Source organism: Harpia harpyja, chromosome 22 (assembly GCF_026419915.1).
Source record: "Harpia harpyja isolate bHarHar1 chromosome 22, bHarHar1 primary haplotype, whole genome shotgun sequence".
Taxonomy (NCBI): domain Eukaryota; kingdom Metazoa; phylum Chordata; class Aves; order Accipitriformes; family Accipitridae; genus Harpia; species Harpia harpyja.
The window spans coordinates 13,914,872-13,940,738 of record NC_068961.1 but is presented as its reverse complement, the minus strand read 5'-3'; the positions used below and the strand labels follow the sequence as shown (position 1 = coordinate 13,940,738).

The window sequence follows — 25,867 nt, the reverse complement described above, 5'->3', positions numbered from 1 at the left end:
AAAGTGGTCACATAGTCTCAATTATTTAACTCTCATATTTTGTTGCATACAACATTCCTTGTAGCATAAAGGTTTTAACTAAAATACAGAGTTCTTTTTTAAAGGATGAATTCTGATAAAAATCTGCTGCTGTAAATTTTAAGCAGTGCCACTGAGTCATAAGTAAATTTATGTTGCTAGTGTCTGTTAATGCTGTCTTGTAATGGAAGGGTTCATTTTTACCTGGCTTTAGCTCAGATGAATATGTAGTCACTGGGGCTTGCCTTACTGTTAACAAAGGGAAACAGGCACCTTAAAGGGACAGATAAATCATATCTAAAAATAGTAATGTTCTTGTTCAGACCTATACAAGAACAGTGTTCAAAGGTATGGGTGTAGCATAAACAGCAGCAGCTGCTACCATGCCTGATACCTGGAAACTTAAACAGTGTAGACATTTTTCCAGCATTTTGCTAGCCAGCAAATTTTCAAGTGGGTAGCACTGTGTGACCCTGAAAACAATTTCTACTTCTCCACTGCTATACAAACCCATGCTGCTCAGAAGCCAGGTTTCACCTGCAGTGAAGTTTCTGTTAACATAGGCTCTATGCACAGTAGATTTTCACCCAAAGGCTACTATTGCCAAGTGGATTCATGCATGCACAAGTTTAGAAAATAGCAGGAGAACAGAATTACAGGAGACAGATCTTGAAAAAAGCAGTATTTATTTTAAAGTACAACCCAAAGTTGTATCCATAAGAAACGCACAAGGTATCTTGTATTTTCCACAAGTCTTGGCTGTGTGCATTTCAGTTCAACTTAAAAATGCATTCAGGTTTACAAATGTACAAACAGCACAGAAAGTGTATTACAGTCTCAACAGAATGCTCTTACATTCAGCCATTTTGCTCTTAAGGTTTTGTGTTGGTTTGGTTGGTTTTTGTTGGTTTTTTTTTTTTTTTTTTTTACATTCTTAGAACCTGTGTTAACAAAGACAGCCTTATTTTAAAAAAATACTCTGCATTTTAGCACAATGTGCCTTTTGATTTTAAATTAGAACTTGGAGGATAATACTGGAAAAATTTAAAAACCCAGACCGGTACTTTTCATAAAAGTATTGCATGCCAGGACTGTTTTATAGTTCAAATTGTTTCCTAAATAATGATGGCAGATAGTAAAACATGAAACCAGTGAAATTGTTCAGATTTACAGGCTTCAGCTGTAGTTGGGATTTGTGACCACACCCAGACTTTTTCAAGCTTATCTGCAATCTCACACTACCATATTGCAGGACAGACTTCAAAAAGGAGCAAGTGATGAAAGCATGACTTTCGGGGGGCGGGGCGGGGGGGCAGGGGGGAGGGAAGCAATGACCAGCAACAGCCTGAAAATGATGTTTCAAAAATTTGCATTCAGAATTGTATCATGACCTGGATAAGAGTTCTTTCCTTTTGCTTAACTTCAGTTTTCGTGAGGATAGTGTGAATTAGACCAAGGATCTGAACTTCTTCTTCCAATTGTTGGGCTCCAAATTCTCCAAGGATTGTAGGTCTGTCCCATGTCTTCAGCAGGATTGGCAACAGTGGCAGCAGTGGGCGGAGGAGGAGCAGTGGAGGAGTTTTCACTACCTATGAGATCAATGCCTGACAATGCATTTGTTGGAGTGGTGAAGGGAAGGCCACTGTTGAGATTACTTGACCAAATGGAACTGCTGAACGGAGTGGTGGACCACAGGCCACTTGGGTTGCCAAGGATCGACTGCAACAAAGACAGAGCCAGGTAAGTAGCAGTTTAGTAACCTCTATTTTCACCTTGTTTACAGCCACCCTGAAAGAAAAGTATCTAAGAAGCAGCAAGCCTGCTGTGGAACCCCTTCCATCTTCACTGCAACAGGGAGTTTAGAACTCCCTTTAACAGAGCTTGCCCCAGAGGAACCACACTACTAATGGTCACCAAACACGTCTGGTAACTGAATGGGCTGCAGAGTGCAATTACATTACAGGCTTTTAAGCTGTTTTCATTTGAGCTTATACATCCCCATACCATTACTAATTTAAGCACTACTAGCATTCAAGCTTTAACACACAAGGGCCAAAAAGCTCAAGCTTAATTAAACTAGTTAGAATGACATAGATAAACATGGTTCAACTCTCAAAAAACCAACAAATTTCAAGTTGTAATGGAAGGTAGCAGCAAAGTCTATTCCTTAATCCTTTTTTGGCTGTTTGCAAACTTATCTCCTTGTATTCAGACATATCTGTTTATAAATTGTACATTTTGGATGAACCTACCTGTGTTCAGTCCCACTGTACCTCCCCATATTCCCAGTATATACTTTTTCCCCCATCCAAAATTCCTCCAGATGAAGGGAGAGGGTATCGGAGAACTGGCCATTTGTCATGGAGTTCCAGTAAGTCTGTCCTGGCTCAAGACATCTGGAAGTCTGACAAATGGTCATGGTGCAGATGCAGGTGTGCTGCAAGCCATGTCACAAATGCATTTGGGATGCATAGGACAGGTACAGCAAGCCTAGAGAACACATGCAGAAATGAACAAGGCCCAGGTTTTGTCAACTGTTTTATTGAAGCCCAAACAGTAGCAAGCAACAAGCAGAGGAATCTAACCCATGGTGTGGTGGAAAGTGATACCCGGAAGCAGCCAAAGATGGAGATGAGAAAGGTTAGCATAACTTTCATGCTAATATTAGCACAGAACCTGCTACATGTAGGCTTAATGCACTACATACCTCAGTGCCAATAGATTTAATGTACATATGCTGTAAATTCAATTTGCAAATATACAGTAAACTTGATACATCCAAAAGGCAGTGGACTTGAGTGTGTGCTGTAAGCTACAAACATCTTTATGTTTGGATTTACTGGGTGGAGATAGGGCATCCCTTCCCAAGATCTCAGCCCTCAGAGAATGCACACTAAAGGTTAACCAGTATTAGTGTACTGTGCATCTGAAGATTAAAATAAAAATCCCTTTAGAAAAGTAAACAAGGTAAACTCTGAAAATGTCTTCATTTCAGGTTTTTATTTTGTCCCCTGGAATGAAGAAGATTTGTTCAGTCTAATCATACCTGAAATTGGTTGGACACCAACACATTACCAAATTGTCCTCAAATAATTTGATATCAAGGGTTGGAGAGGAATTTTGAGCATACTCAGGGGTTAACTGGGCCAACATCATTAGGACTCTCCAATGCCACTGAGAAGTTGAGCCAACTAGGGTCACAGTTTATTACTATTATATAATTAAATGGTTATATTTAAGCTATACAAGCATTAGACTACTAAGCCTACAGCAGGAAACTCATTCTACTGCTCGGACACCAACCCTAACACACTAAAAGTCCACTCTATTTCCTCCTGTGGGCAAAAGCCAGGAACTATTCCTATGTGTCCCAGAAGCATTTGAATGTGATAGAAAGACTCTTGCTGATAAAGTAGAAGCAACGAGGAAAGGAGTGGCAGAGAAGAGTACCTTAGATTAGGCTGCTACTCCCTTTTAAGGCTGGTGGAGGGAGGTACAAAGTGGCTGGCAGACAGAACTACACAAAGGGAAATGGAGGAAAGAGGAATAAGGGACTGTGGTTAGAAAGAAACTTGCAAAGAAGTACCAGCAATGCAGCAAGGCCTGAGGGGATATGGGACCCAGAAGTCAAATGTTATTTAGTACAGAAGCAGAGTTATGCATAAAATGGGAAAGCAAGAGGAATAAGGAAGGAGGATGATCAAAATCAACTCCCCAGAAACCTTCCTAGAAAAGAGGGTAACACAGAAGCCACTATACAAGTGCTGTTTGCAAGAACAGCTTTGGGTCTTGTGCCACAAAGAAGGAAAGGAGAGGGCCCCGGCCTGGTACCTGCTCTCTTATCTAGCACTTGGAGCAAGGAGGTTCAGTGGCAGGAATAGCCAAGTTTTCCTGTTATGGCTCACCATAAGCACTTGAAAATAATCACTATCATTAAAAAGGCTTTGAACATTTCAGTCTGTCTGCTGCTTCTTGTTTATTAAGTGATCTTCTCCTTGAATAAGCTCCTAAAATGCTTTTTTTTCTTTTTTTCTTCCTCAAAATCAAAGTATTTAAAGGGAGAGACTGACAATTCTTCTATACAGTTTCTCTGGCTTCCATCTCGATGCTTCCTGAAGCACACTTCCAAATATTTTTCAGAAGCAGCCAGGAAATAGGTTAGCAGTTAGGAGCTAGAGAGATTGTTCTGGTTGTCCCCAATCCCTCCTTCTATCAAATGCTGAGAAATCTGCTCTCCATGGGACAAAAAGCAAAAATCTCTCCTTATATAGTTTTAGTGAGGTTACAGCTATAGTTGTAACGGCATGACAAGGGTGGGATCAGTGAATGCGTGTCTATAAGAAGCTGTGTGACCTTCTTTGGCTTCCCCTGTCCCCTGCCTTCCCCTACTTCATCTGAACTGCTACCAGGTGAAGTAAACACTGCCTCTTACTCACTACAAAAACATTTTCAGAAGACAAGATGAAGAATGATTTCAGCTGGCACTGAAGACAGCTGTTGCAGTATAAGTTTTATTCTGACAGATAGAGAGGCACAAGGATGAGAGCAGTGCTGCAATCTGTGTAAAAGTTGTTTTTTCTTCTTCTTTGGCTATACTCAAGATGTCCATCAAAATTAGTAGTCAGTTTAAAGGCTTTGCCTTATGCTCAGTCCTTTAGTGTTTTTTCTAAGCTGAAAATAATACATTTGAGGTCTTTTAGATAAGTTTTTTTGACCTTTTGTTAATTTACAAGTAGGTGCAACACTGGATTCAAGAACCAGAATCAAAGTCTGAACATTACCATATTGGCTATTTTGCAACTGTCCATCAAACTGGAAGTGACAGAGGCAGTGTCCAGCCATGGCACAGGAGCAGAACAGCTCCTTCTATAATCCTGACGTACGCAGAAATGGAACACACTTTTGTTAAGTGCTGCAAGATGCTCTCGTGAGAGATATTTTTATGTGAAGCAATTTACATGGATTCATCATCCGCAAGTGAGTGGACTAATCACTCTTTGTCCAACAGCCATGTCAACTTAACTACAGAGAATGATGAATATGTATAGCTTCCCTTTTCCTTTATTCTTCAGTTGATTTTTTTCATCCAAATTTAAAAATCCTCTAAATGAAATTAGATGACAGATACAGAACAGGTTGGTAACAATAATAAAATGCTGTATTTGGACTTAATACTTACTGCAGTTGTATGGGTCGGGGAACTCGAACTTGTTGGCCAGGAGGGTACAGAATCTGTAGCTGAAGGATCCCAGATGGATGATGGAACATTATTGAATTCACTCCAGTTTCTCTGAACATCCTGCCCATAAGCAGATCGAGCTAAACCAAGTTTGCTAAACACCTCTAAAAATAAAATGAAATAAAACTGAGTACATTACTCTTCCTCTTTTTCCAAGAACCACAGCAAACTAATACTCTTCACAGTTATTTCCCATATTTTTCTAGCAGGTCCTGCTGCAGAATTGAGATTAGAAAAGATCACACAGTAATACAGACCTCATCTCACATGCCCTACATCAGACAGCAGCTACAAAGTTAGAATTATGGTTACAGTGGGGAAAAAAGGAGTTACATGCTTACTGTGTATAATTCAGTATCAGCCTATGGGATTTGTGGTTGCTGGTATTATTTACCCAAAAGCAGTTGGGGAACCAGGCAGAAGCACATACTGAGAGTCCTGACAGTTCCTCATAACAAGTTATCTGCAGGTAGAATAAACGACCAGGCTGAAGGAGCCTCTCATAATCACAGCACTTACTTGCCTTGCAGTGCTCCCTTCTAACTCATGGTACAGGCGGCAGCACTGGCTGTGCCCCAGCCCAGACCCCATCTCTGCTATGAGAAGGGGAGGGCGGCACCAGTGCTCATGGTTCACTTGGGCCCCATACACAAAACCGATCCCAGGCATCAGTCACTGGTGCCAAATATTGCTGATGAATATGATAGAACCCCACAGCAGCAGCTGCTCTCGATTGCAGACCCCCAGCATGTTTCAGTAGACATACAATTTTTTCAGTAGACATACAATCTGTTTTGCAAATGCCACAAAAAAAGCTTGCTTTGCTTATCATCTTTTGCAGGCACCTTAAAAACTATTATGCATCCCCAAACACGGTATGCAAATCTACGTAAGTACACAGAGCATCCATGCCCTACAATATAGCCTGCCTGCATCAAGGCCCATCTCAATAGTCAAAATTTGCCTAAATATTTAAATACAGGAATTAATTGCTCGGTTTAGTATGCATTGGTACATCATGCAGCTATACAAACACTAAAGGAGAACACAAGAGGAAAGCAACACAAGGGATAGGCCATTGCCTCATTTATAGAGCAATGATTTTATGCAGGCAGGAGTGCTCAGGAAACCACAGGCCTAGTGGCACACTTTTGAGACCTACAGTAAAGTTCAGGGGGAGGGATGGAGGAGAGGAAGACTAAGGAAAAAAACAAATCTCAAGAAATTTTACTGAAACTAAGAAACTTTAAAAAACAATTATTTCCAGCCCAAACAACACTCTAAGAGTTTCCACTAACTGTCTCTGGGCTGAAACACAGAATACACCACCAAATTTTTATCATGCTTTCCTACGTAGTCATTCTTTTTGGGGGCAGGGATGGGAATGCTGTCTGTACTTAGACCAGTGGAATGGAGACACACCATTTCTTTAACCTGTACTTGAATACAGAAAAATATTTGAAAACAAAAGACTCACCTCCAGTTAAGTTAAAAGAATGTCCAAATGCAGAGAATGAGTTGAGAGGCGTGAAGTCAGGACTGCTGGGATTGCTGATAGGACTCCACAAACCCGAACTAAATATTATAGAGTAATGGGAAAGCAATAGGCAACTCATTAACACAGTACTACTGACAATATTAACTTACTGACCTATATACAAATGTTATGTACAAATGTATATGTGTGTATATATATTTAACTCTCTCTCTATATTTAATGGGGATCAAGAGTTAGGAAATCAGCTTATTTTTGTTTTAACAAAAGATTTCAGTGAAATACCATTTTCTTGTGTATATACCCACCTTGGAGCAAGACACTGCTATAGACATAATGCTTTTTAATCTGTAGACTGACCTCCAACACGAACCTCAGAGTAGCTTTAGTATCAGTTTTTCAGAAAACTTACAGGGTCCAAGCCATGGTGATTTTTTTTTTTTTTTTTTTTCGACAAGCAGATAAAATTTAGAACCACTCAGAAGGGATACACACACTCACACTCTAGCTTGTGGGCAAGCTTCTTGAAAATACAGATGAGTTAACTGGAACCAGTGATAAACATTTACAAAAGCAAACCAAAACTCCACCCACAAACTTTGCTCAGAAAAGCAATTCCTCTGCGTATTGAAACTTGAATTCAAGTCTTTTTCCTATTCCAGAAAGGTTACCAAAAGCTCACTGCTTTTTACAACCAAGACAGACGTGCACTGCCACAACATGTCAGAAAAGACAGTGTGCCTTGGGGAACATGACCGAGCACAGCTATATTCTGCTCCTACTCATAACACAAAGCCCAGTGATAGTTCTGGTCTCAGTGTTAAAACTGGGAGTGAAAGATAGTGTTGTACAACAAGATATTCTGCCTGTAAACTATTTCAAGTGACCTTGGTACGCATTCCTCAATACTTAAAGAGCCAAGCTGATTTCTCATTGTTTGGATGGCGGGGAACACAAAACTGTTGAGTTACTTGGAGCGAGGAGGGGAGGGTGTCCCCATCACATGCAGAAAAAAAAAAAAAGGGGGGGTGGGGTGGGGGAACCAGAATGTATTCTGTCACTACCTTCAAAATGCCATTAACAGATTAACAGCTTAAAATCTTCTTTTCTAGGGGCCTAGGTATTTGCCTAAAGAATATAAAAACTACCTGTCAGAGCCATCACTGTCAACAACTGTGTGGGAAATGCTGACATTACTGGAAACATCCATCTTGCTTGGAGAAACCTTTGGTAAACCACTGCCACCTGCAAGAAAAAAATATATATAAAACAAGTGAAATAAGAAAACAAAATAACAGAATATTCAGGAAATATGCAGAAATATTTAGAACTCCAAACTGGTTCTAGTACCTGGGCTCTTGTCATAACCTGCAGCTACAGCAGCAAATGTGGGGTTACCATTCCTGCCTGGAAGAGAAGCTGCCTTTGCCAGCTTATGTTTGGTACCATTAGGCTGCTTGCTTTTCGTTTCACTTAAGGGGGAAAAAAAAGGTGGGGGGGGGGGAAAAAAAAAAAAAAAAAAAAGAGTAAGGTTTTGGACTTAAACAGTTTGATAAAAAGCAGCAATTTAAGCTAGCATTCATGAAAATGTTAACAACAGCTCAACAGTTCATGTAATTGCGCATTTTTCCAATCTACCAAGTCCTAAGCAACCCCAGGAAAGTATAAATAGCATGGTAAGATATGCACAGTAGTATCTGCAAAAAAGCAGTTTCCATTGGAAGAGGAAATGGGTCTGAGAAAAGGGAGATGCACCATATGAAGCACATGGGTTCCACAATGTTCTGTGCTTAGGAAATCAGTAGGAGGTGCAGATTTGGACTCACTTGCTGCAGCTGCTGTTCACAATGCTGCTGTAAGTGCCTCCTCGTGGCCCAAAAGCAAATGGTGCGGGAGGAAGAGATGGAGAGGCAGGTGTCGGCGAGGGCTGTCGCTGTTTCAGGAAAGCATCTGCATTCAGGGTTTGCAGAGAGAGTTTATAAAGGTTGTCTGTAGCTATAAAGAGAAACACAAACCATCTTCCTATAGTATTTACATTACAACAAGGGGTTCTCAAAATACATTTTGTTTTCAAGCAGTAATTCTCATTTCCTCAATTTCCCCAGCAGCTTCTGAATCCTGTTCATCACTGAAGAACTGCAGAATGGCCCGTGTTCTGCCCAAGTGGTTTTCAAACCTCCCAAATTGTACCCGATGCTATCAATAAGGCCTACAGCAGAAAATGGGAGCACAACCATGCAGTGAGAAAAAGATAGGAAGATCTTTAAACAGACCAAGCCTACCTACGGATATTAGTTGCAGAAGACTAATTCTGTCATCCTCTAGCAATTACTTACAGCTGCCAGCTTTATGAAGAGGCACACAGTCCCACTCTGGTGGTGGAGAATCCTTTTCCCCTTCTGAGCTGCTGGTGTTTCCTAGCTCCTGACCAGAACCACTGGGGAGAAATTTTGCTAATACTGATGGCCTGCTCTCCATTAACTTACTGTTTGGACCTATTAAGACAAAAGAAGAAAAGCAAGTCCATGGATGGTAAACTGAACAGCTTTCTTCGCACACCAGACTTAGAATTAACCACTCAAGAGGGGTTACAAACAACTGAATAAAACTCCTGAGGTATTTATAAAAAATAGCCTCACAGTACCTCTTGTTTTGGGGAGGTTTCTTGATTTAGACCCATTCGCCAAAAGGTGTTGTGTAGATATCTTGGATGGAAAGGTTTTGCGCTGCTTGTTTTCCAGTGGGGGAGTATAAGACAAATCCAAGGAACTAAATGAAAACAGAGATCCATTTATTTTTAAGCTCTCTGAAGTGCTAAAGGAGAATTTTTTTTTTTTTTAAATGTATATATATGCACCATACGGTCTTACAAAATCCTGGTCTCCTGTGGCATTCTATGTCAAACTTGTGCTCATTTTCAAAGCTATTCATAAGCAGAATTTTCTATTTCTCCTATATGCAACTCCATCCTTCCTAGCCCTGGCTCATTTTCTACCCACAGTGCTCCACACATTTATTAGGGCTCACTCACCTTCCAGGAGAAGCTTTCATCCTGGAGTGCCAGGATTACAAAACCTGCTTGATTATACAGAGGCAATAAGAGATGGCAACTGCCGTGTTTCTACTCTGCCCTCACACACTCTTGTTAGATCACATGCTCCTGATAATGCTATTGCCCTGAATGTACAGGATCATCTTTCAGTTGATGACATAAAACTATTCAAACCCACCACCAAATCCATTTGGCTATATATTGTTCTTTTTCTCCAACTATTTGATTATGTCTCTCACACTTTCTATGGAAGAACTATTTTACCCATTTCTTGCAGAAGAATTCCAAACCAGCTCTCATTGTGGCCTTTGAATATTGTCACATGTAATGAACTTGTGATTTATATGATAATGGAAAGTAGATAATGGTAAGAATAAATAGGATAAGGAGGAGACTTTGCCAGGCAATGTTTTCAGGAATATTTTGAAGAAAATAAATTTATACTAACTACTAATCCCAGTTAGTCTAGTATTAATTACAGCAACAGAGAAAACACAAGCCTCAGTTTGGTAGAGTTAACTTTTGTGGCACTTGGATACCGATCTGATTTCAGAATGAACTAGATACAGTAAGACTAAAGTTCTTCATTTTTCTGTTTTCTATCATCTGCAATCAACCACCTGCCAGTAAGGAAAAGGGACTGGCAGCAGCAGCAGCCTCCTTTAATAACATATCCAAGACTCTGATCTTACTCTATGATACAAAAAAGGAAATTGCATGGCTGTAATTTCACCAAGGGCAACTAAAGGCACTCACTCATGTTAGCACTGGCTTACTGTGCTGCCACTAGAAGCTCCTGTAGAAATATTAACCCTACTTTGTGTATGTGATACCTGTTACAGAAAGCTTAACATTGCTTAACCTGGTTTTCTTGTCCAGATTTAGTTCTCATTTACACACTGTACTCCCATTAAATAATTTATTATTTACAAGCTTCAGATATTCCCTGATATCAGGAAGGAAGAGGAAGCTGCTTAAAGGTATCTGCTGTTGGCATTAGACAGACTGGCAGCCACAACAGTTGAAAACACAGATTTTTATCGATCCATCTTCCCTTCAAGCACAATGCCTTCCCTACTAAAAAGCCTTTGTTATGCTTACCTGGTTTTCACATCTACAGGGATTTCTTTCTTGATACTTGTTAGCAGTTTTTTAGTTTTCTGTTTTACTTGGACTATTTCATTCTCAGGTTTTTCTGGCATAACTTTTCCCTTTTGTTTTTCAGGTTCCTATAAAAGACATTATAACAACAAGTTAATATTAATGAAAAGTGAAGTTCTTCTTGCATCACAACATACGTAGTACAAACAGAGCTGAGGAAAGAATGCTGTTTGAAAACATGAGCATTTTTGCAGCATAGAAGGTATCTTTTTACCTCTTAGTGAGTATACCTATAAAACATGGTATCTATTTTTGCTATTAGAGAAGTAGAAATCAAAATATCTAGCAAATTAATGTGCTTCAAGCAGATATGATGTTTGTAAATACACAGCTTCTCAGGCCACAGCCTCCAAATCTACTTAAAAGGATGCTAGGTCTGTACTGGGACCTATACTGCAGCTGTTGTACAGAGTCCCAGCCGTCTAAAACAGACTCTTCAACAAAGCAAAGAATATGAGCAACTTTACCATTCTTGTTTTTTTTCTTTAACCACACTTCTAAGACTTTCTGAATACAAGTATACTGTCAAATAGCCATCCTGAAAAATCAACGGTGACTTTCAAATGAAAACTTACTAAATTGTAACTTTTAAAATATATTAAATGGAATTCTTTTCTTTTTTTCCCCCAGCTAGAATCTCTATATTTTCCAAAGTTCAAATCTGAGACATGTCAAAATTTAGGCTTGGTTTTATTCTCTTTGTGATTACCTTTGCTTTGTTTGGTTCCCTAGCACATGCTTTAGGACAAAATATTTATGACAACCTGACCACTACACAAGTTGCTAGAGCTTTAGTTTATTACCTAGAAGCATGTAAGCCAAATGAGTAAAATAAAGGTAGGGGTATTGTCAAAGGTAATTAAGTTAACTGCCTGCTGACAAGTTACCACCAGTGAATGGATGCTTTGCAACTGATGAAATGCATGGGTTTAGCATACACCTTAATTATTGAGTAAAATTAGTGTCCATACTTTGGCGTTTTATTCTGCAAATAGAATAGGCGAGGGGCGTGCAGAGAGATAATTACCACAAGGCTGCTGACAACCGGTGGCTTATTCAAGCCACAGTCACTCAGGCACTTTCAGTCCTGAGACTCCATGATTCAAGCATATTCACTCAGAGGACCAAATTTTGTAGAGAAGAAGTGAAGGTACGGATTGGGAAAGTTGTTTTTTAATTAACATTCTTCCTTTGTTAGGTATTACAGTGTATATGAAAGCTGCAGGTAGGGTGGGGGGAAAAGAATGTATTCCTACTCTAACAGGTGACCCACCAGCTACACAGTAACCTCATTTTACGAGCAGTGCCGTACCTCTTTGAGAAGTGGTTCTGTATCTGGGTTGGAGGTTTCGGTTGTGGTTGAAGAACTGTCATCATCTGCCAAGGAATCCTTCAGTTCATCCTCCTGTTGCTTTCCTTTCCCTCTTCTATCCTTTTCTTCCCGCTTCTTCTGTGGCTTAGCCTTGCGCTGAAGTGTTTTCCCTTTCCCTAGGGAGATAAGGATGCTTCAGATTCTCAGCAGCAGTAGTCTGAGATGGGCTAGTTCATTTTAGAGGCTAACCCACATGATTAAGCCTCTGAGGTTTGTCATCTGTTATGATACACTGACTATTTGCAGCCACTTCACACCAAACGTGAGCAATAGCATCACACCTGAAGAACCCTGATTGGCACTGTTGCATTTATGCTCCTGAGCCTTACCTCCATTGCCTCTCTGTAGATGGTGGGCACCTGGCTACCTATAATTCTTCTCTGCTCTGTTCCTGGCATTCCTTTTAAATACTTTAGAATCCAGTTTCACAGTTTAACCATGTAAGACTAGATTTAAACATGAACTTCAGAAATTGGTACAAGCTTTATCATCTGAACAAATGAAGAATAATTAGTAGCATACTTGTCTGTTAAAAAAACACAACAAGTTGCAGTAAGACTACAGCAGATGAGAAAAATCACTAATAGTATTTGCCCAGCAAAGATGTAAAAAACCCAAACCCCAAAAACCTGAAATCTCACACCCAAGTATACTTTCTCCCCTTGACATATTCTATTCTTTGGGAGTGTACTATTCTAAAAGGTATGACTAAGCTGAATGTAAAATAACTTGGCATGACGCATTAAAGTGTTACTGCATCTCAAAGTAGGGAAAACAATGCATTAAACGCTGTAGGGGATCTTTAATCAATTTTCTTAAAGCAATCCACATACAAATAAATAATGCTACTTGAACAATTGATTGTTTTTCCTGCAATTCCTATAGGCTAGCTGAAATGTAGCATAGCGTAAGTTCAAAATGTAGAGGTTTAAGAACCTTTGATATCAAGCCAGAGGTCCCGGCTTGCAAAATAGGCAGGATTAGGCTCCTGGGGAGTAAAAAAAGTTATCAAAAAAAGCATCAATACAGAGAAGCTGTGTGTGCGTATATGTCATCAGTACCTTACCATCGCCTCTTGTTATTCTCTTACAGGATGAGAGCATTCACACTATTCTTATGTCTTTCATTCAATGTAATATACACCTTTACCAATAAGATCTTTCTGAGATACTGCCCTTCAGACTAAGCGTTCTCATTTGTAAGCCACACAGTGCCTGCATACAGCTTCCAGGGTGGACGCAATAGTTCACTCAAGTAAAGACTCAATTAACCTGTGCTGAATAAGTGGATTCAGCCCCTGCTGGGATTTGTACCAGCTCGCGTCAGAACCGAGTCTGGAAGCACAATGACAGCTGTCATATTTCATTTGGCAAGTTGTTTCTCAGGGAAAGTTTGTACTGAAACATGAATTTGCCTTCACTATTTTGGCAAATACCAGATACATATCAAAGGGCAGTGCCTTCAAACTTGCCTCAGAAGGTCTCGTTCTAAGATTTGCTTAAAATTTAGTCTACATTCAGGACTGCTAAACAGTTTAATGTTCGTCATTAGAAAATCTATTTAAAATGTTACCATGACATAAAAATACAATGTAAAGCAGCTGTTTAACAAAAACCTGGTGTAGGCTCTGCAGCAGTCTGCTAGGACCCAAGTATTGGGAAGCTGAAACAGAAGACTATAAAGATGGGAATCCTGCACAGGATATTATGCCAGCCAGTTTTAGTCCAGAAGCTGCTGCTTCTGCAAATGTTTGTGACTAGCTCTAGCTATTTATCTAAAGACAAATATTGGTGTGTGTATGTAGATCTAGATAGATAATGGAACTTCCCCTACAGCTTTACATTTTTAAAGAGGGCAAATGGAAACGGGCAAGTTTTATTTGATGCACTGAGCTTTTGACAGTCAAGTTATGGTTTACAGGTAATGTTGTGGGTTTTTTTATAAAGCTTGTCAAAAAAGAAGTCTACATGCCTGAATCTGATTTATTGATCTGAGACAAGGAAGAGGTCAAGAAAACTACCTGGATTGCAAAATATAACATAATATATTTTGCAATACAGAATATGTTTAAATATTCAGTATACCACCATGCCAAAGCACAAATGATGCAAAGCCTCTGTAACAGGAGGAAAAATGTGAATTTTTCCGAAGGAATTTGTAATCAGGAGAAAGTTACAAAACAGGAAAGTAACGCCAAAAAATGGACCCCATGTAAGTGATTAGGAACTAAGTATTTTATCATTTAATCAGCTTTTGAAATTGATAGACAAATCAACACAAGCACCCATCTCAAGAAAATGCATTTAAATATAGTTGAAAAAATGTAATCAAAGGTCTATCAACAGTTAGGAGCAACTGTTTGCTCACTCAATCTCCCAATACATAGACTACTAGAAATTACTATAGGTACAAAAATGTTAACATAGGTACACCATATTATTTGGATCAGGAATGTGCTTTTGAAACCAAGCTCAATGGTCCCCACATGCTGTGTAGCAGCTGCATCGTACAGCAGGACTGGAGCACAAGAGCTGCTTTCTTTTAAGGTTGAACTACAAATGGAAGATGCTCTCCAGAAGCGCTTCCAGCCCTTTCAGGCATTCAGTACAGGGACTGGATCAGTCCACCGTAAATCCACTCAGACATGCCCCATGAAGATGTTGCATCCTTGCTAACAGCCATTTTGCTTTCCAGAGCTCCAATACTGTAATATTTGCTAACATAGATGCTGCCTATGAAACCTACCTACAGTCATGCTGGAGTGTACTTGCTGGAGTACTATTTAGCCTTTATGAAATTAATAACTGACAAACTGGTCATAAATCTCATAGGATTAATTCCTCCAACCACATCCCCTTGTCAAAACTAAAAACAAACAAGCCCAGAAATAAAGTAGTATATTTCAGCAGGATGCCAAAACCTGTTATCACTTTAGAAACTCCACTTTGAAAGTCCAGATGCATCATTGCATCCATTCTGAGCTAATTAAGACCTTCCTGCTCATTACTACTTAACAGAGTGAAGCTTTCCTCTTTGGTGGTGTGTGATCATACAGAAGCTTCAGGGTTTATATGCTTTCCTGCCATTCATTTTCTTAACTTTATCTCTAATAAGCAACACAGGATCAGTACTGTTTATGTACAATGGTGGTGGTAGAAAAAAGTGAAAAATCACTTAGAAATAGACACATTAAGATTAAATTTACAACCATGTAACTGTGGGACACAACTGAAATGGCTAATACAAAAAGCATGATTGGAAGTTCTAATCTAACAAAAATTTTATAAGGAAAATAACTGACATATAATATTAAAAGTCTGAATGTATCTAAATGTATGAAATCCAGTAAGTTATTTTAAGCATTAGACAATCGAAAAGATGCATAAACAATTCAAATTCAACTCCAACCTCATGCAAAGATGAATGCAACTTATAAAGACAGGTGCTATATATTAATTTACTGACCACCTGACATCAAGGATTTTCTACAACTGCAAGTCTGGGCATGAAGAATTCCATTCCCAAACAATCCCACAGGGGTTTACCCATCTCTCTTCCCCTCCTCCCTTCTTCCCCATCTCAGTTTTTGTAACACACCAGGACAACTTCTTTTTCCTTTCCTCAACTCCCAGCCCCAAGTACAAATGACAGAGGTGGTGGGAGGGACGGATGTTAACCCAAAGGCAAAGGGAGTAGCAACCAAAAGCATCTTTCTTCTTCAGAGGGTCAGATGGCTAAATATTCACATGTGCTTCCATCAAAACGTTCCAAAAATTTTTGAGGAAGAATCACAACCTAGCATTGCATGGAGAACCTCACTGCCATAAAACAAATAAAGGAAGTGCTCAAGACACAGGCACATACAGCAGGGTAGGGAACAGCTGAGAAGCTATCACTTTCCATGCTATGAAAACATGACCTTTACAGTTGATTAAATCTTGTTCTGTGGCTTACATAATGAATCATCCTGTTAAAAAAAGCAGAATTGTATTACCTTTGTTTTTTGCTAGTGGAGATGGGGGCTGCTCTGTAAACACATCTGGGGAAGGGGATTCTGGGTGGTCAAAGTCTTTTTCCATAGTTTCTATGAGCCCAGTGAGATCTGAATCCTCCGAGCTGTGCCTTCTGCTGCTGGCACATTCGCCGTGAGGCGGGCTGAGAAGTGGTAGCTGTGGCAAAGCACTTTCAGTCTGTTGCTCTTGCTGCTGGGGCCCTGATGCTGGGGCTTGCTGGAGGGGCTGCTCTGCCAGAGCTGGTGCCTGCTGCTGCGTCGACTGCTGGTTCTGCCTTGTCCCCTTGGCTCTTTTGCCCGCGGCATGAGTCTGAGCTGTGGCACCTGAATCCAAGGTAAAGGGGCCTGCTCTGTTCACTGACTGCATGGAAGCTGCTTGTGCTGAAGTCCTATTAGGTATGTTTGAACTGGTTTTGGATTTGATGTTTTCAACATCAGGTGCATTTCTATTGCTGTGAAGGTGTGCTGTTGCATTGCATTGTTTATGATTCCCTGCACTGGATCGTGAAGACGAACTGCCTGCTCCATAGATCCCTCTGGATGAACTGTGATTAGAATCTGATCCAAGCGCATTCAAGCTGGAAGAACAACAAGTGTTTATACATACTCTACAATGTTTCCATTCTTCCACACAAGAAAAGAATCACTATGTCCAAAAGAATCCTTGAACTACACTGTTACTGGCATATAACCAACAAAAATGCCCCAAACTTGTTTGACAAGCCAGCAGCCTTTACCATTTCCTGTTCACTTGCTCACTGTACATATGAACAAAAACACAGTAAAACGACAGTCAATATATATGTTGGAAGGAACACTGAAAGAAGATGATTCATTTTTCTTTAACTTAAGACACCAAAGGTAGGAACTTCTGGCCTGCAATTTTTCTGCAGTCTATACCTTTCATTCTTGAGAACTTTAACAGGAAACTTGACAGGGTTTGGTTTTGGTTGGGTTTTTTCTTTCTTTCTTTTTTTCCAAAAGATGAATATTCTTCACAATCATAAAATCCATCTTTTTATCCAAGCCATCTTTTTATAAATAACTAGGAGGATCTTTATTCATTCACCTGTTCTAAAGAACAGTATTACTTTCTTACTCGCCTTACAACTAAAGAGGAAAAAAAAGGGGAGAATATCCCACAAAAACTCCAAACTTATACTTACTTTCCATCAGATGAAATTCCAACTATTCTCCTGAGATCAAGTGGCCTTCCCATATCAAAGGGAGGGTTTGAGGCCTCAAAAGACAAGCGTCTCCTAAATGGCTCCCAAATTCCTTGAGCTTCTAGATAGGCTGTTCCAATTACCAAGAGAAAGAGTACACTGCAGAGAAGAGAGGCAGTCATCTCAGTATTCTTAGTTTTGAGCATTTTAAGGTTAATGACTCTAATTGCACAAGACAAAAAGTTTGTATCTTCTACCGAAAAGCTGAAAACTGCATCTAAACCACAGCTTTGTCTGATAGAAACATGAAATACACAAGTCTAGCCTGATATACACATCACTTAACACTGAGAATGGAAGCTAGATGCAAGTCTGACATGCAGTTGCCAAGAATATTAATCCAAAATTAAAAAAAAAGAGGTATAATTAAAATATTAAAATGGCATCCAAGTGGTCACAGCTCTCACAGCTCGTTGGTGCAATTCCATTTTAAAAGCAGAGACCCTCTGCAGAGAATTGTACTGCTGCTCAGAGAAGTAAAAATGAAGAGCATTATTTCAAGGAGTTTTACAACTAACTGCATCTGCTGCAATACCGTGTTTAGGAGTTTCTCCACTTACATAATGCACTGCAGTGAACTATATTTTTGAATGAAGCAATAAAACTACTGCAGAGACCTTCATCGCACTGCTACCGATTTCATCTTCTAACAGGTGGGAGTTTCAGGGGAAGGAGACACAGTGACGATGACTAAAGCTTGCCTTGCCTATTACCCTAGAAAGTTTATGAGAAAAGAACTTTACATTAGTAACTTCAGTTTCTGTTCTCCCCCCTGTTCTGATTGCCAGTTTTTCTAAGCCAAGTGTATGAAAACCAGCATCAATTTACACAAAGGATGAGATACCTCTTGCTTAATTTTACCTAAAAAAATCCAGTCTAGATATCATCTTTTTAACTATCATCAAAAATACAAGCAACTCTGGAGACCAAGTCAGCTGTTGATAGCTGGCTGTCAGTGCTATTTTCCCTGTCGCAGGGATTAAAAAGGATTCTAGATGCATAACCAGATGGCAGAAGGTAGGAAAGGTAATTTTCACCCAAGATGTTAACAAGAAACAGAAAAGTTAAAGAAATAGGGGAGTTCTTCTGACAAGCTTACACAAACTGTTACTCAAAAGAGTAACACTTGCCCTGGGTGCCATGCCATCAAAAATGGAATTACCTTTGGGATGTAAGGAATAAGGTATAATTTCTTTTAATTGTTAATTGTGATCCATGATGCTATTTTAAAGTTTCACAAGACTGATACCAACAAGAGCATCGCATCTCTACACAAACTTGGGATGGAGTGGCAGGGTTTTGGTGGGCTGGGTGGCACCCTTCTCCCTCAGCCCCCCAGCACACCCCTCACAGTATCAATGCGGGGGTCCGCAGAGGTTGTACAGGGCAAGCTGCAGCAAAAGGTCACCTTGGTGGCTTCTCCTCCTCTGCCACTCCCTGGGTAAGGACTCTACTCCCTCTTCGTAAGCCAACTTTGGTGTTTTGATAAACGAATACCAGCTTTGAAATGAAAAACAGAACAAATCTTGTTCTGTGGTCTTTTAAACTGCACTTTCTGGTTTTGGTGTGGTGGGAGCAGTGGTGGTTTGGGTTTTTTGGTTTTTTTTTAAAAAAAATCATTATTAAAAAAAGAGAAATAGAACCAGCCTAAAGTGTTCATGTCATTTAAATTACAGAACAAATTAGTGTGAGGAACACCACATAGTGGGGAGTAACATGGTCTAGACACCCAAGAATGATCTTGGCACATCCCTCTTTCCTCTCACGGTTTTATCCTGGAGCACACACATGCCTAGATAGTAAGTTCTTCATAAAAAGGACTGGCTCCTTTGTCATGTTTGTACAAATCCTATCAAGTTGGACTTCAAAACTTGGAGCCACAAGTATGGTAACAATCCAAACCAATAGTGATTTAGGGAAGGCAACAATAAACACCAGCTTATCAAATTAAAAACATGAACTAGACAAACTCCTAGAGTTGTTCACTCCTAGAAATTAAGGACAGCTTTGCAACAATATAGAAGTATTGTTTTAGTGGCAACTAGCCAACCCCTACGTGATGGCATCCTAAAAGTTAGAGGCTGTCTGTGCACGGGATCCTTAGAATATTATGAAATTGTTACATTCGGACTCTTCTCTAGTTTGCTGCTAAGAAGGATGTTTTGGACTTGTAGGAAAAAGACATAGTGAGGGAAAGGATTAGTATTGTGTATTCTTTTGTATAATTAACAAATAAAGTATATATAACATTATCCATGCAAACTACCCTTAATGAGCTGACAAGCATTATTCACTTTGTCAATATACTGAAGAGAAACTAAGCTTATAAATTTCTAGCAAACATACAGAAGAAAACCACTTCAGTACTTACTCAGCACTTTTCTATGTAATGGAATATTAGTTAGGAAACAAAATTTCTTAAGTAACAGAAATTTTCCTGTTACTTAAGAAAATGCAGTTTCCTAAGTAACACTGCATTACTTAGGAAAGTGCTGAAGAGTCAAAAAAGAAAATGAAGCAGGCTGTAACTTTATCTTCTCTACTTTTTTTATCAATGCCTAGAAGGAAAGACAGCCTAACCAAACTTTTATGTGATATAGTACAGCAAAATGAAGAGCCAGTATCTTAATAAGAAAAAAAAAAAAAAAAAAAAGCAGCAATATTTCACATCTGTGAGAATGCTTTGGATTTGCAGCACACAGAAAGACCACTTTTTCATCACAGGTATCTACAGCAGCAATCCATCTCACACTAAGATATAAGCTTAACATTAATGAAAAACAGCATTTGTTGTTACTGATAAGTAACAACTTACACTGATAAGTTTCTGTGCTAGGGTTTTCTCTGGATAAAGGCAGTGGGGGAAAGTGTCTCACATCCAAGAGGTGAGCACAGGGACACATTGTTTATAACCTCAGATTTCAAATAAATAAAGACAAGTAGAGGTTAGACTAGGAAAACACAGTGGAATTTTCAACTCATATTTCAATCAGTCATAGCTAACACGGGTCTGCTGAGAAAAAAGTGCATTAATATGCTACTATGTAACCTCTGAGTGTGCAGTGTTGCAAACAATGCCCTTCAGGTTCTCAGAAATCCCATTATTAGTATCACCAGTTGTCTGTCACATACAAGTGGCAGCAAAGTTAAATTCATCCAAGGCACCTGCTAAGCTCATTACAGTCACTGCCTCCTATCTCTCTAAAGCACAATACTCCAGAAGGATGCTTAAATTTCTATGGGAATTCACAGTTAGCAGTGCTTTAATACCTAATTTGACTCAAGTTTGGCTTAATTATTTATCAAAAAACTACACATGACCAGGGTTAACAGGAATATGTATCTCACTTAAGGAAATAGGCCCATGCAAGAAGCATATTATTTTGTCCTGAGTTTGAGCAGAAAGTCAGTACTCCTCAGCCTTAAACTGTTTGCACTCAATCCATAGCAGCGTTTATTAATTTGTTCTCCTTTTTCACCTCACCCTATTTTATTTTACAGCAATTACAGCATGTACTGAATACATATATATTTCTCTGTAACCTGTATTCAAGCAGTAGTAGTTCGTGCACATATACCGGTAAGAACAAACATACACACACTACCTCATTATTCCTGAGATGATTATGTACAGTGCCAATTCCCAGTTGGGCCTGGGTAGCGCTTCTGCACATGTTGCTAACATGTGATATGGAAGGGATGCATTCAAGATAAATATGAATTCAGAGCCTCCTGCGGTGATCAATTTTAATTCACGTATGACTCTGGAAGCAGTGAAATCAGGTGTAAACCTGAAAACAAAGTAAAGCACATTAGAACTTTTCATACAAACAGCACGAAAGTTTGAGATAGTTTTTTTAATTTATGAATAATATAAATTAAAACCTTGACCAGTTACTGCCATGACTGGCACCCCAATCAAACATTTAGAACAAATAGCCCTAGTAAGTATGACTAATAATCATCCATGCAATTAACCTAAAAATACTTATGAGTACCTTTCAAATACCTCAGGATGTGTTTGACTAAGTTCATAAACACCTATGCTTAACACATCTGATACTAGATTACCCCTCATACACCATATGAAGATATATTACAACTGAAATTAAGTTTTGACCAAATCTGCTACAAGAAAGCTATGAATGCAGTAAAAAATTAACAGCAGCGGTAAGCAAGCAATGGAACCGACCATTATGTCAGCTATAAAGTTTTTAAACACTTCACCTTTAAGTCACAACTGCATGCCTTTTCAAAAACATCACCACTATGTTCCCATCTCATCACAAACTAAGTTTGTTGCAGAAATACTAGTGAAGTTTCACTGCCTGCAGTACCTCGTACATCCTCTTACAGAACAGAAGCATCTTCTGAACTTCTTAGATACCATTCTGAACAGTTAACTTTACATCCAAGCAGTGTTAAAAGATCAGGTTTTAGTGCAAAGATCTTTTACAATAAAAATTGACAGAATTAAACAATCATTATCATTAAGGCTACAGACAAAATATTCAAAACTAATATGCTGTGCATTATGATAATAATCCTTAGTCTAAAGGCTCTTTTCTACATACTGCAATGCACCAAAAACATATGTAAATCTACATCTCATGTGCATTCACAACCCAAATGAAGGAAATTTATAAAAACCCATATAGTAACACTATTCCAACTCAGTAAGTTATACTTACTGGATAGTAATAAAAGTAATACTATAGTCAGTCATGAAAACTTGAAGTTATTTAAAAATCAAATAGTGTTTGCAAGAAGAGAGAAAAATTTCACGCTTTAAGTTGTATTAAAAAAACCCCCGAAACACTCAAAGCTTAAGTAAAAAACCTCAGAATTTAACCAGAGTTTTCCTCCGAAACAGAATTAGGTATACAGAATTCCTAAGGTAAGACTCCATTTAGATGTAAGAAAAAACACTTACAATATGACAATGTCTTTAGAGGCATTGGCACTTAGTGCAAACTCATTACAGTTAACTACTTTAAATCCATATCCTTCACATGTATAGCCACTGATTTCCATAGTTTTCACATTAATCTGCAGCTGCCCTGTATTTTCCACTTTAAATGTTCTTCTCAGTGTGAAATTCGGTTCTTTGTATTTCATTTCTAGAAACAAACAGCAGAAAGTGGTTAGTGTTATGCTAAACAGATATCCTTCACTGTATTCATATTCTTCAGTAGAAGAGCGTTCTTGTCAGTATTCTAGCAGAAAAGGGGACTAGCGAGGCCCATGGAAATCTTTACGTAACCTGCAGAAAGATCTCTGAAACCAGATTCTCATCACTGTCAAGGAAGGGCACTTGTACAATTCCAGAGTACTCTAACTCATCAGGGAAAAACCACAAACCCCCAGACCTCCAATAGCACTGCTGCCTCACAAAAAATCATTTAAGCTGTAACATTCTTTGATGTACTGCTTAGTGTTGTGGTATTCTGTGAAAAGTCCCAGCATGAGGAGAATTAAAGCTTACTTTTTTGTGTCTTAAAAATAAAATCTGTGGCTGAGCTACACATATCTTATTAGCAAAAAAAAAAAACAAAAACAAACCCAAACCCTAAACCACAACATGTAAGAGGTAATGACTAAGCTTTACTTGAAGTTTTCTTACTCATCCTTCAAAAAAAGCAGAATAATCTCAGATAATAATTAACATGGCACCTTACAAATGTGTCTGGAAATCTGCAAAGGTAACAAAGCAGATTTAATACCAGAAACAACTAAACCTCTCTTACCAGTTCCTTTGGTAATACAGGTACTCTTAGCTCTCCTCTCAGAAGCAAGCCTGGGGCCACAAAGCAGAAAACCTCTGGCCCCAGAATAGAATCCAGCTGGCATTTAATTTTCATCAAGGAACATACACTACCTTTTTCCCTGTTGGCTATGTGCATACAGATTCTGAAGGTGTGAGGGGGAAAGAAAAAAAAAAAATACACAAAGTTCCATCTGTGATCCAATTTGACTTAAATTTAGGAATTAGAGATTATCCTAGTAAATGTACTAGGATCTTCACCTCCTCTATCTTGAATTTTAGTGGATGAAGGGCTTTTGTTTCATCTTTCCTAATTTTCAGGTTAAAATGAAAAAGGTAAAATATTTAATTCTCTGCCTAAATGAAGAAGCAATTTTAATGTATTTAAAGGAATTAAAATTTTGAGGCACTAGAACACGGGAAAAAATACTTCCCCACGTTTCAAGTTGTACATGTAAAATGTAATTTCTTTTCTGTTCAGCATAGTTGCTCATAAAGTACTCACTTTCTGAACAGTCTTTTAATAATGCTTCTGTGATTTTAAATCGTAAAGAACTTCCTGGACCAGGAGGTTTGCCTGCAACCTTCAAGCTCTCAGTCGTTCCTTGTCCTTGTACCATTACGGCATCTATTACAGTCAAATTATTTCTGTGTACAAAGAAAAGGGGGAAACATTCATAAAAGGATTATGCAGTCTACTGCTCCTGCAAGCTTCTCTAGAGACTATGAAGTAATATCTCAAATCTGGAGGACAGAAATATAAGCAGTTCCACGGATAATTCCCCACAATATGAAAGTAAATAGTGGGGGTCTCAAACACAGTGTTTACAAGACAAAAAGCTAAGAAATCACAACATAGTATACAAATAAAAACTCCAATGAGGTACTAGTTAAAGTTTATATTTCATCATCATATGAATGTATCATACCTGACACAAAAGTTGAATAGCTATTCAAACAGAGCTCTTTACTAGAAAGACTGAATTTGCATTGCAGTGTGATCTTGCAAATGGCATCTATAACTACAGTCCCTACTTTCAAGATAGTGTAGTACGTATTTAAGAATTCAAATCTCCAAGTATAATAGTGGATTATATATTTAAATTAGAAAGTATGTACTGAATGGAGTTTAACTACTGTAAAACATATCACAATTACATTTAAATTAAATCTTTCTCCAGACACATATGATTCTACAATTACTCTTGTAAAAGCGATAGTTTCTTATTGGCAGCCCATCACAAGTATGATCTTGTATATAAATAAAAAAAATCAGAAAAACTCACACTCATTTCAGAAATATCTATCATACCTGATAACAATTAACGATGAAACAGTTTTATTAAGAACTGGAGTGAACTTTACTTTGACAGACTTTCTCTCACCAGGTTTTAATATTAGGCTTAAAACTGAATGACGAGCCAGGCCCTTTGTAAGTCCTACAGTGCTCTGTAACGGCTGGACCTTAAGAGAGTGGGGAAAACAAAGTAACACTTTAAAAAATAGGAAATTTTTACATATAATTGACAGAAATTATATTATTTTAGCTAGAAGATTGGTCTTGTCATAAAGAAGTGTACTACCCAATGTTACATACTGGTTTTGTTAACCAGAAAGTCTGACAGCACAGGAATTTTGCCACTTATTAGTAAACCATCTGTGTTTATTTAGAAGCAGAAGAACATAGCAAGACAGAACTGAGCTCAACTATACACATGTGGATTCATAAAGCTCTGGTAGAAGAAAGAGTTCAGAAGTTTTTTAAATGTGTATTTTAAACACCAAATTAGCATTCAGCCATTACGTAACATTTTCTACCCTCAAAATGTTCCATTGTTAAAACATTCTTAGAATATTGTTTTTCCTAAGTAAAGGAAAAAAGGGGGAAAAGCAAACTTAAAACAGTAGAAGTATTGAAAAAAGGGTATTTTGCTAAGTTTGCCTTTAGATACTGTGCAAGCATCAAATCGCTAATCTAAAACTAATTGCAAATGGAGGGAAAAAAAGTATACATATTAGATGAGAAAAGAAAGTGTTCAGGATGTGGCATGCTCTACATGAAAAAGCACACACTTAAAGATGTCCACAAAACTCAAATCATTTAAAATAAAGAACAAAGCAATGGAAAACTCAATATTTTGCTAATTTTAGAACTACCAACCACTACACTGAAAAAAAAAATCCTGTATCAGTTAACAGAATGAATAAATGCATTTTCCTGTAACTTCCACAATCTTATTATAAAGTAAGCATACAGAAAAAGCGACATTTTAACTGTTACATTTGAAGAAATACTACTTTTCCTAATTCCCTGAAAATAGCCAACAGAAGCATCACATTCTTCACACATACTGATACCTAAACTTGAAGACATGTACAACTGAACTCCTAATAAAACATTAAAATATCTAAATTTAAAAATCTAAAGAATGTATCGAAATACTTACACAATTTCTGAAGACCTGGAACTCTAGAGTCCTCAGATTGAAATTAGTTGGCTTACTCAAATTAAACCTGAAACAGACATG

At 38.4% G+C, this 25,867-nt stretch overlaps 1 protein-coding gene across 3 annotated transcripts in view; it reads right to left on the bottom strand.

Moving 5' to 3' along the window:
• Positions 1–687: 687 nt before the first annotated feature.
• The window catches only part of TMEM131 (transmembrane protein 131), a 100,358-nt gene continuing 75,178 nt past the window's right edge, over positions 688–25,867 (bottom strand). For 2 of the 3 annotated variants that reach the window (XM_052773629.1, XM_052773631.1), the window contains exons 25-42: positions 25,787–25,853; positions 24,652–24,803; positions 23,845–23,987; positions 22,509–22,695; positions 21,181–21,366; positions 17,516–17,674; positions 16,332–16,927; positions 12,278–12,453; positions 10,906–11,033; positions 9,397–9,521; positions 9,089–9,247; positions 8,579–8,747; positions 8,103–8,224; positions 7,901–7,997; positions 6,735–6,832; positions 5,198–5,361; positions 4,800–4,892; positions 688–1,737 (exon numbers count right to left, since the gene is read on the bottom strand). In XM_052773629.1, coding sequence (XP_052629589.1) covers positions 1,441–1,737; positions 4,800–4,892; positions 5,198–5,361; positions 6,735–6,832; positions 7,901–7,997; positions 8,103–8,224; positions 8,579–8,747; positions 9,089–9,247; positions 9,397–9,521; positions 10,906–11,033; positions 12,278–12,453; positions 16,332–16,927; positions 17,516–17,674; positions 21,181–21,366; positions 22,509–22,695; positions 23,845–23,987; positions 24,652–24,803; positions 25,787–25,853 — 3,118 coding nt within the window. In that variant the 3' untranslated portion in view covers positions 688–1,440. The remainder of the gene's footprint in view (positions 1,738–4,799; positions 4,893–5,197; positions 5,362–6,734; positions 6,833–7,900; positions 7,998–8,102; positions 8,225–8,578; positions 8,748–9,088; positions 9,248–9,396; positions 9,522–10,905; positions 11,034–12,277; positions 12,454–16,331; positions 16,928–17,515; positions 17,675–21,180; positions 21,367–22,508; positions 22,696–23,844; positions 23,988–24,651; positions 24,804–25,786; positions 25,854–25,867) is intronic. The other variant, XM_052773630.1, reaches the window with a different exon arrangement.